The 11,957-nt window shown below is 35.3% G+C and overlaps 1 protein-coding gene across 1 annotated transcript in view; it reads left to right on the top strand.

Moving 5' to 3' along the window:
- LOC129278959 (collagen alpha-5(IV) chain-like) overlaps nucleotides 1-11,957 on the top strand; it is a 68,265-nt gene that overhangs the window by 21,377 nt on the left and 34,931 nt on the right. The window contains exons 8-15 of the mRNA XM_064110889.1: nucleotides 2,990-3,043; nucleotides 3,762-3,824; nucleotides 5,264-5,362; nucleotides 6,671-6,724; nucleotides 8,056-8,164; nucleotides 9,128-9,232; nucleotides 9,452-9,628; nucleotides 11,013-11,144. Coding sequence (XP_063966959.1) covers nucleotides 3,038-3,043; nucleotides 3,762-3,824; nucleotides 5,264-5,362; nucleotides 6,671-6,724; nucleotides 8,056-8,164; nucleotides 9,128-9,232; nucleotides 9,452-9,628; nucleotides 11,013-11,144 — 745 coding nt within the window. The 5' untranslated portion in view covers nucleotides 2,990-3,037. The remainder of the gene's footprint in view (nucleotides 1-2,989; nucleotides 3,044-3,761; nucleotides 3,825-5,263; nucleotides 5,363-6,670; nucleotides 6,725-8,055; nucleotides 8,165-9,127; nucleotides 9,233-9,451; nucleotides 9,629-11,012; nucleotides 11,145-11,957) is intronic.

The following is an 11,957-nucleotide window of genomic DNA, read 5'->3' as shown; positions in this document are numbered from 1 at the left end:
TATTTAATTATAGTTTTATATAAGGCAAGGTCTCTGCACTATGAAATCACGTTGTGATCTTTATTATGTAACATTCACTGCAAGTTATTTTATTTAGAAATATTTTTTTAAGCACGAATGAATCCCGAAAATGATATTGAAATAGTGATATGCTTAAATTACTGGATATTTGTACTTTTCATTGTAAATGACAGGCTTTATATTATGTTTTACATATTTTTAAAATATTCAGTTTCACATTATACAATTGTATAGTTTATTTTTGTAGCATATTCATTTCATTACCATCCATCTAGTTCTGTACTCTACATCGTATCTATACACATTTATATTTTGGGTGACTGTTTAATTTTGTCATAATGTAAAATCTACATCTATATATTTATATGTTCATTATCATTGTGTGACAGTGTTCAATTTTGTCAAAATGTCACTTTGTGCTATTCGTTATAACATGAATGTAATACTGTTTATGTCATGTGTTATTTTGTGTTTCCATGTCATTTCTTTTTGTTTTGTCTTTCACTGTACATATCTTTGTTTTCATATTAATTGATTTCAATCATTCCATCAGTATGATTTTCAATTTACAGCATTTGGGACTTAGAAGCATTAGAAATAATCTTCTCTGATCAAGCCTAGCTAATCCTATTGGCATAGTGGATATAAACGAGATATGTATTTGTTTATGATTTTTACCGGTAGTTTACATCAAGCAGTACTTAAGTATTAAAAAAATTAATGTTTAAATCAAATACAAATGTATGTATTTTTTAATAATAATAATTCTTACAAGAAGTAATGATCAAGCATAAGATATTCTAAACTTATGCTAGGTGATTTTGATTCTTTTGATATATATAGGCCTACTATTGATTGCGAAGAAACAGCATTCTGTACATTGTAATCCTATGTACAATTTAAGAATTTCATGTATACGCAAAAATAATATGAAACTAATAGATCAATATCACATTGACCCTATGTAAAATTTTTTTATAATACAAATGATAAGAATGTTAAGATTTATGTTTTGAGTGATTTGTTTAAACTTTATGTCTAGCTTACTGTATATTTTATTTCATTTGTTCATACACTCTAAAACAAATCAGTCAAAAGGGACTAGTTAATAGGGTCAGCTGGGTGCAACTGTTATTCTAGTCATATTTGACTATTTTCTAGTTGTATTTTACTAGAACAGAGTTCTTTCCGACAAGAATATATGTCAGTGATAATCATATCAGTTGCACCGAGCCGACTACTGGTCTAGTCAATTTTCCTGATTTGTTTTTTTTTGTTCATACCATGTGATTTCTCTCCCACATATTTAATACTCATTTTTATTTAAGTGATATTTCTATTATGTATTTTACAATGTTTATTTTCTCCTTTCTCTTCCCTATAACAGTTATTTGTATTTTCCATTTCATGATTTTTATTTAGCATTTGTTTGTTTTCATTCCTGTGTGTGTGTATGCTTTAATTCTCATTTGCTTTATTTCATCATTTATATTTGTAAAGTTGCTTTATTTGATCATTTATATTTGTGAAGTAACTCATTTGATTGGAAGTACATGTGATAATTACAAGGCTTCATAATACCAACATATGTCAACTATTACATATATACCTAGAAAAGGAAACCCATTATTTAATGTTTGTTAACATTTCAGTAATATCCACTCTTTGACCTATGTTGATGTTATGAAACTAGTCCATGATTAATTTGCATTTGTAAAATAATATTTTCCAGATCCTTGAGAAATCTTTAAATCAATATTTATTTCATTGCCAAAAATAATCACAAGTCATAGTATAAGATCTTTTTAAAGCATTTAAAAAATAAAATCACAATCGTTATGGTTTCAGGGCCTAATTAATTTATCTATAGAAAATGCAATAAAAGAAATCATATGTTTCTGTAAGATAGAAATAAGGAAACATATATGCCAAGGTTCGCAGATGTTAACTATCATCTCCTGAAGTGTGTTTGGGTGTGTGTATGTGTATGCTACATCCTATATGCTTTAGAAATACAGAGAGTCTGCTGGTACAAAACATGGTAAAAAGCTCAGTCTGAAAATTAGGAGGCTGTTTGCCACGTTGTCCTTGTTTTGCAACTTTTTTCTTGATTTTTGATCTTATAAGGATAAAGCATTCTTTGGCAGTACCATTCAAAATGATAAATTATATCTCTGTATCTCTGGATGTTAAATTCACTCATTTTTTTTGCCTTGTAATTACTGTGGCCAGTCCATTGATGTGTTTGTATTGCATGTGGGTGTGGGTGTGTGAGTGACTGAGTGGATTATGTGCAGTTTTTTTGTTCAGTAATTTGTGTATCTCTATGTCTGCATGCGTCTTGTAATAATATTTTGTGTTTTGTCATATTTGCATAGATTATTATATTCGAATTGCTTATTATTTCTACTCTGTTTGTATAAATATATTAAGAAATTGTTTAAAGTCATTGTTCAAAGAAATTGTTTAAAGACTAAAAGGATGCTGTGAAATTTGATGTTTTTTCAGACATTCTGAAAAGATCGCAAAATTTATTTGCACATTTGGCAAGAAGGAGTAAGAAATAAGTTTTGGACATATACCTTAATGCTTATATGTTTGCTTGAAATTATTCCAATGAAATTTGAACGACAGTCCTTAGACTGAATTATACATCTATTAAGAAGAACATTTTGTTATGATAGCCTGATTTAAAAGTCTTTTAGAAGTCATCACCCCAATTTGGTTATCAATTTTCATCAAAAATTCAAGTTTGGACTTGGAAAGCAAACATTGCATCAGCATCAATCGATTCGCTTTGTTGGAATAGTAAGAATTCATTTATGCCACCTCTTTTGTGTCCCTTAATCTGTTGATTGCTGAAATGTGTGCTTCCCATTGGCTTTGTACTGGTATTAGCCGGTTCCAGTAGGCAGTGGGTTAATTTTTTTTTCACTGAGTGATTGTTATTAATTTTCTTGTATTACAGGGAGAGCCGGGAGATCCAGGACCTATAGGATACAAAGGGGAGGTTGGAATGAAGGTTGGTCATGTTATAATAATAGTAATAATAATATAGGATTTGTATAGAGCACGTATCCACCTTGCTAGGTGCTCAAGGCGCTCCTATATTACCCCGGCTAAGCTAGTCTACCGATTCTGGTGCGCACAGCTTTTTTAGGAATTACTTCCTGCCGGTACCCATTTACCTCACCTGGTCAAGTGCAGCACAGTGTGGATAAATTTCTTGCTGAAGGAAAACACGCCATGGCTAGGATTTAAACCCACGACCCTCTGTTTGAAAGGCGAGAGTCAGAACCACTAGACCACGACGCAACCACACGACGCATGTTATAACTCTTATGTTTTATAGATAATGTTCTTATGATATCATCATTCAACAAGTAAAATCACAACATATGGTGGTAATGCTATTTCTCCTTCATTTGTTGATCAATTTCAATTTTCTTTGCTTTATATGATAGCTCTATGTGGGGATACAAAATTTCAACTCAGAATTTTGAAACTCATTAAATATGCTACAAAATTCATTCGTTAATCACAAAAATGCTTGTTCTATATGTCATTTCTTCATCAATTTCAATCCTGTTTCTGAAATTAAAAATGGTGTTAAATTTCATTGCGAGATGCCGGATGAGCTCCACATCATTGATGTGCTAGTTGTATTTTACATTTTCTGATAGAGTATTGAAAGCCCGAGCTTTCTTGTTAAATCTTCAATTTTTTTTTTGGTATTTCAGGGTCCGCAAGGGCCTTATGGTGAAAGAGGTCAGAAGGGATCACCCGGTCCTAAGGGTGTTAGGGTAAGTGCTTATACATGTACTCCAAAGGGAGCGGAGAAAGTATATATGCGTGTGTGTAGGTGAGGGAATGTGTATATGTGTGTTGTATTAATCCAGTTAAAGTAGATCGTGCTTACACTTTACAGCATTTGAAAACTGTCTTTAGAATTGTGTAAATTTTGTGTATATGAAAAACTATGTACACCGTGTGATTGAAGGGATGCTGCAGGCTGAGAATATTTATACCTCAATAAATAGAGCAAAATTTCATCAAAATTGGATAACAAATAACAAAGTTATTGAATTTTCAAGTTTAAAATATTTTGTGAAAACAGTCATATTGCACGTCATTATGAATATTCATTAGGCGGGCTGATGATGTCACATTCCCACATTCCTTTTTCTTATGTAATTGCATGAAATCATAAATGTTTCATTTTTTCATACATGTGTAAATGATGTGTCTCCATCATGATCATATAAGTTGTGGCAATGAATAACTAATGCAAATCAGTTGTTAATCCAATTGTTTGAGTTCTTGGTAGAAAATTTTTGAAAAAAAAACCTAATTTCATGTATTAAAAAAAAAAGAACAAGTGGGGATATGACATCATCAGCCCACCTAATGAATATTCAGGAAGACATGCATGAAGACTATTTCACCAGAATAATGCACAATTTTAAAATTCAATAGCTTTGTTATTTGTAATCTGATTGGAATTTTACCTTTTTATTGAAACATAAACTTCTTCAGCTTTGAGCATCCTTTTATAAATATTCATGTGTAAAATGTGTGTACTTGTGTGAATATACAATTTGTGCACAAAGTGTGTATGATGTATGAAAGTTTGATTACAATGTGTGTGCAATCATGTATGTATATTATGTGAACATTGAGTATACATTATTTGTATTGTTTGCATGTATACATCACACAGTGTGTGTACAATTTGTGTACAGTGTGTGTACATAAATTCTTATGCAATTGTGCAGAAACTGTTTATGTAATGTGTGAACATGTATGTTTAATGTTTGTATTAAGTAGATACCATATGTGCCATTGCAAAATGTATGCAAGTATAGCTTTGAATCCAATCACAGTGTTAATATGATATATCTTTAAAACAATCAGATTATTGTTTTTCTTTACTTAATTACAAGTTCGTGAATCCTTTGTTTTTGGGGTGAGATTGGTCTATTCAAAGGATTAGAACATTATTACTATGAAGATAAGATAAAAAACTGTGATTTATTGCAGTGTATTGTGATTTATCTTTCGATTCCATTGATTTTCAATACCCTGCTTTTCCACAGAGCTCATAAAATGAGTTACGAAAAATATGTACACGTACAAGTATGCAGAAACCATGCCTACTGTATACTATATGGTGTTATATTTAAAAGATTAATTTAGTGCTTTCAAATTTCATGATTTTAATATTGATTTCAATTTTTATCAGGGCAAGCCAGGTAAGAATGGCGTCGATGGCAATTCCGGAGAAAAAGGACTCAAAGGTGAACGAGGAACCTCTGGACCAATTGGATTCCATGGTGACACGGTGAGTATTTCTTGAAGGTTCCAATATTTCTAGGAGCTTTAGATCTGCACGGACCGCACACAAACGTTGTTAGCACTAACAATGTGCAAACAGAGCATGCATTGCTCAGATGATTCCACTATACATGCTCAAAGCCTGATATATTTGTATTATATGAGTGAATTAAAGACCGACTTAATGCAAGTGAAGGAAAGATAAGTGGTAACCGTACCCCTTTCAAATTCCTAAAGGATACAGAAAAACAAAAGTTGAATATATTAAAGGGGAATCCAGCCTTGGCCATAAAATGTTGTGTTAGAAAGGAGAAAAATAAATTTAACAGAATGGTGAAAGTTTGAAAGAAATCGGACAAGCAATATGAAAGTTACAGCTGCTTTGAAATTGAGACCACTAAGACTATGTAGATTTCAAATTGGCAACTGGGTAAGTAAATTATGACAAGGGGCAAGGACAACTTTCCCATAGGCCATGTGCTTAATAATCAGGGATTTGTGGTTTTCTTCTAAGTACCCATTCCCCTGGGGCAGTAATCTAAATATAACACAGGTAGTATATTCCTTTATGTCCTCGTGAAAGAAAAATATAATTTGAAATAAAGCTTTTGGGAAAAATGACATTTTAGCCATTTATGTATTGGAGTACATGGAAGAGTAGTCCTTGCCTTACATCACTATGACATCACATATGCGGCCAATTTGAAGTCTCCATGGGTATAGTGATTAACAATATTTACAACTTTTAAAAATTCATAACTTTCTTATTGTTTGTCCGATATTGTTCAAACTTTCACCTATCAACTTGTCTGATATTTCTTTTTCCTATAAAAACAAGTTTTTATTTTGGTTGGATTCCCCTTAAATATAATCACATGGGTTAGACTTGGAGCTCTGTTTACTTCAGAGATACAGCAGTTTCTAGGGCAGTGAAACATGTTTATAAGGACCACCCAAGGTAGCCAGGACAAGTGGTCCTTACAGACATGTGGTTTCTATGGACAGGTTATTAATATATAGTGAAACCCTTTTATTATTCCTTGCATTATAAAGGGTGGATCAAGTACAAGATACACATTACAGCAATTTTGAAGTTTGAAATGAAAGTAATAATTTGTGTATATAATAGTAACTGGTGTTTACAGCCTATTCATCCCACATAATTGGCTGAGAAATTTCACTCTCCTTAGGCTAGTTTGCACACTATTGTATGTGGATTGGCATAAGTTGGCATTGAACTGATAATTTAAATTGAAAGAAATGCACAAAATCAAGAAATTACCTTTTGATTTGCTTGTTATATCAATCTTTACAGGGTCCAAAGGGAGATACAGGTCCTAAAGGAAGAGTTGGACCACCAGGACCACCGGTAAGACTTTTTTCCCTCTGCTCATATATTTTACTATTATACATATATATATATCTGTAAACATATGTCTAAAAATAATACTTGCCCTTGCCTTTGTCCTGTTCCAATTCATGAAACATTGATGTATTTACTGTTTAGTTTGCAATAGACTGGTTTGTTTTCCCTACATCTGCCTGTCCATGAAGGAAAGAATTTGTCGAACCTCTAGTTCCCATATCCTTCCAATGTATCACTGACTGGTTCATTTTTTTGTTTACGTCTGGTTGTCTTACATAGGAAGAGCACTTGATGAAACCTTCGTTTGAAAACTTACGGGGAATTCTTTACCAATTTTACCAATTTAACTTTGTGATCATAACAACATTGAGACCTCTACATCTGAACTATAGACCCACCTTATTCAGCAACTTTGTGTATAATGTGTGACATATTGGGGAGCTCTCGCCTTTGATTGTTGTTTTACAGATGTATGGCGCTAAAAAAAATACGGTTCATCAGCATTTATTGCTGTGCCTGTTGAATTTGCAATGGACTGGTTCGTTTTCCTTATGTCTGCCTGTCCACATTTGTTGAACCTTTAGTTCTGATACCCTTTCAATGCGCAATGGACTGATTTTCCTTATGCATGTCTGTCCACATAGGAAAAGCATTTGTTGAACCTTTAGTTCTGATACCCTTTCAATGCGCAATGGACTGATTTTCGTTATGCGTGTCTGTCCACATAGGAAAAGCATTTGTTGAACCTTTAGTTCTGATACCCCTTCAATGCGCAATGGACTGATTTTCGTTATGCGTGTCTGTCCACATAGGAAAAGCATTTGTTGAACCTTTAGTTCTGATACCCTTTCAATACGCAATGGACTGATTTTCCTTATGCGTGTCTGTCCACATAGGAAAAGCATTTGCTGACACCTTTAGTTCCATTGACGGTTCCCTTAGGTCTGGACTGGATCCCTTGATTACTTCCAAATAGCATCAGTCTATCCTTATGTGGAAGTTGACTGCAACTCTCCTTTCAATATGCATAGGGGAATTATTTACTAAGTCAAGACTAGAAATTTACAATTATGAATGATATTCATAATGTACTTAAGTGGCTATCCATTATCAATTTCCTTTGCATTGTCTCTTTGCTGATGCCTGTGTTCCATATGAAGCAGGGGCGAGAAACGACACACCATCAAGATTAATGAACAGGTCCCTTCTATAGTTTATAAGCGCTTAAAACAATTTTGTAATTGTCTTAAGATTACATGTTACATATCTTCTGTGCAGCAGCATTTAAATATAACTCGTAAAGTCGCATTGAACTCTTTTTGAAACACCCCCAGGGTCCCCCTATACCAGGAAGTGACCAAGGTGCTAAAGGCTTCCCAGGACCTCCAGGACGTGATGGGCCTCCTGGACCAAGAGGATACCCTGGAGAGAAGGGAAGGACTGGTAAGTACTTCACTGCATCTTAATTTATCCCAGTGGCATACCTACCAGTGGTCTGCACATTGATGTTTATGCATGACTTGCAGTCAGACTGAACTTATATGTGAAATTCTTCCAGATAGTGTTTGATTTATGCTGATATATAAGTACTTGCCATTATTGTCCTCATCATTGTCACATGATAAGTGTCACTACTATTATCATCTTCATCATTACCATCATCATCCTTTTCACTATAATCATTGTTATTATTATCACTATCATCATCAAAATCATCATCATCACTATCACCATTTGTAATTGCCATTATTGTTCTCATCATATCATCATCATCATCATTTTCATTGCCATCACCAATAGTACAATCATCATTGCCACCACCATCCCAATCCCCATCATCATTATCATTTTCTTCATCAAAAACACCACCACCACCACTACCACCACCACCACCACCACCACCACCACCACCCCACCACTACCACCACCACCACCACTGCTGCCGCCACCACCACCACCACCACTAACACCACCACCACCACCACCACCACCGCTGCTGCCGCCGTCAACACCAGCACCAACACATCACTATCACCACCACCACCACTATCGCCATTCTCCTCCTACAATCATCATTGCCACCACCATCCCCATCATCATCATCATCACTATCTTCATCAAAATCACCACCACCACCACCACCAACACTACCACAACAACCTCCACCACCACACCACACCACCACCACCACCAACATATCACCCCCACCATCACCACCATCACATCACCATCACCACCAACATATCACCACCACCGCTGCTGCCGTCACCACCACCTCCAACACATCACTACCACCACCACCACCACCACCACCACTATCACCATTCTCCTCATCATTATCCCTTTCCCATTATGCCGTACTTATCATCATTACTACTGTTTGAATCCTTTCAATCTTCCATTCAGGATATGATGGTTTATCTGGACAGCCAGGACCACCTGGATCACCAGGAGACCGAGGAGTTCCAGGACCCATTGGTGTCGGAGAGAAAGGAGAACCCGGTGACCCGGGTGAGTGTACTACATATATGCTTTTCTGTGTTAGTGATTTGAAAGACTTTCTCATGAAATAATTGTTTGCAGCAACTACTGTCTTTTTTACTTTTAAGTTATTATCTAAGTGATGGGGTTTCGAAAGTCTTCACTACCCTGTCACTTAAAGAACTCAATTTAGAATCCTACAACTGACAATCATCTTGAATACATGCTGGTCTATCTTGTTTTCCGTAGGTATTCCTGGCATGCCAGGCCCTGAAGGACATACTGGTTTACCAGGAAGAGATGGACCTAAAGGTGACACAGGCATGGCTGGACTGACAATTCGAGGTCTTCCTGGGATGGATGGGCGTCCAGGACCAGATGGACCAGCCGGACTGCCTGGACAAGTTGGGGATCCTGGACCTCAAGGTAGGCTTAGGCCTGGAAACTGGATCAGCCATTCTGTTTCTGATGATTTCTGTTTTAATCTGTGCGATCCATGAGCTGCATAGATTCCTATCTTGCATTATGTTTGTTTATTGTATGATATCACATGAGTCTATTTTGATCTTGATTTTAGTTGATTGGCCACACTAAGGAATATGTGATTAGCCACCCCAAAAACCAACGATAAGTCACCCAAACTGTATTTTTTAGATTTTTAGTAAAATTGAATAGCACATCTTAAGCTTTACAACGATGTGTAACTTGTCAAAATTGGTTGATAATAACCCACAAAATTGTTTGATTGAATGCAGAAGACAATAATTAAAAGCTTTAAAAAGTAAGGAGATAACAATGTTTGAAGTCTGGGTTGATTCAAGCATGAGATGTGCACACATTCTAGAACTCTAAAATTTGCAATTTGGACAGTATTAACTCATTCGGATAATCTATCTCTTTGATTTTTGCTTTTTGAAGATCAAATTACTCTTTTGGCCATTTGCAGCGAACCTTTCCCGTCGACTTACTGTTGGTTTTGAGGTGGATTGTCAAATATTTTTTTGAATTTTCCTAGGGTGTATCGAATCATTCTTACTACTGACTTTACATCTGACTTAAAGGGATGGTCCGGGCTGAAAATATTTATATCTTAATACATAGAGTAGAATTCGCTGAGCAAAATGCCGAAAATTTCATCTAAATCGGATAACAAATAAATAAGTTATTGAAGTTCGAAGTTTAGCAATATTTTGTGAAAACAGTCGTCATGAATATTCATTAGGTGGGCTGATGATGTCTCATCCCCACTTTCCATTTTCTTATGTAATTACATAAAATCATCATATTTTCATTATTCATACTTGTATGAATAATATGTCTCCCTGATAATGAAATAAGTTGCAACAATAAATATCTAATACACTAAATCAGTTGTCAATCCAATTTTTCTAGTTCTTGGAGGAAAAAAATTGAATAAACCTAATTTCATATAATAAAATACATAAGAACAAGTGGGGATGTGACATCATCAGCCCACCTAATGAATATTCATGACGACTGTTTTCACAAAATATTGCTAAACTTTAAAATTCAATAACTTTGTTATTTATTATCTGATTTTGATGAAATTTTTGGCATTTTGCTCAGTGAATTCTACTCTATTTATTAAGCTATAGATACTTTCAGCCCGGACCATCCCTTTAAGTTTTATGAAACAACTGCCAATGTGATATTGTGCCCTCTGAATATTGATGTCTGTGACTTGTCCATTGCAGCAAAGATTGAACATGTTTTTTGTTCCCACCTAACTATCATCTTCATTTCCCCATGTTTGTGGTATTAAAACCAAATCATTTTTGATTCCTTCTAGGTGCTCGTGGACCACCTGGAAATGGTTTACCTGGAGATCCTGGTCCTAAAGGACAGGCTGGACGTGATGGACCCCGTGGTCTGCCTGGTAGTGTGGGAGATCCTGGATCTCCAGGACTCTCTGGACCAGATGGTAAGACCCACAGATTCTCACAAACCTTGTAGCTCTGAGTTCATAGTTATGTAGACCCAAATTCCCTTTCAGTCGTACCATCATACAAAACCATGAACAATGCAGATATCTTGTATTACATTCCTCTTATGAATAAACGATTGGTCAATTCTCGTGATCATGTCACAAAGTATGATTTAACTAGGAAAACACATCGCAGCAAACAGCTCTGTATAGTTTTCTTCTAGCTGCGAATAAGTTTTTATACTTTCATGGGCAGAACTGCACATGCTCATGCTCGATATTTTCTCTCGACGTTGAACTGCGCATGCTCCCCCACATATCGAGCATCTGCCAAAAATTTTGAATTAGGTTTAGATTACAATGCAGAAAAAATAATTATGACAGCCATTCATACACGATCCTTAAATTTGGAATAAACATCCGCACGGTAGATTTGATTGCCGTAAATTTGGTATCAAAATGTGCAAGAAGGATCAGAGAAAATGAAATTTCGTTTTGAAATATTGAGGAGTTAGGAAGTACCAACGAAAATTCCCTCTGGGAGTATTAGGGTAAAACAGTGGCAGACCGGTGGCCCGGAGGAGGCAATGATTAGAGGGGCACTGTATTGTTAGTGAACAATGCTGTGCCCCTCCAGTGCTTTGTCTCCTCCGGGTCCGTCACTGGAGTTAAAGAAGAGAGGCTCATGGTTCACCATGTGGGTTCTTCCGAGAAAATATAATAAAATAATAATCCGTACTTTTGGATGTTGAAATAAAAAGAAATTTAAAGGCAAGAAAGAGATAGGTGAGAGTAAGAAGTATCTTTCAT

This window comes from Lytechinus pictus, chromosome 16 (assembly GCF_037042905.1).
Source record: "Lytechinus pictus isolate F3 Inbred chromosome 16, Lp3.0, whole genome shotgun sequence".
Classification (NCBI taxonomy): domain Eukaryota; kingdom Metazoa; phylum Echinodermata; class Echinoidea; order Temnopleuroida; family Toxopneustidae; genus Lytechinus; species Lytechinus pictus.
Note: the sequence above shows the minus strand (reverse complement) of the source record. Positions and strands in the feature narration are given on the sequence as shown.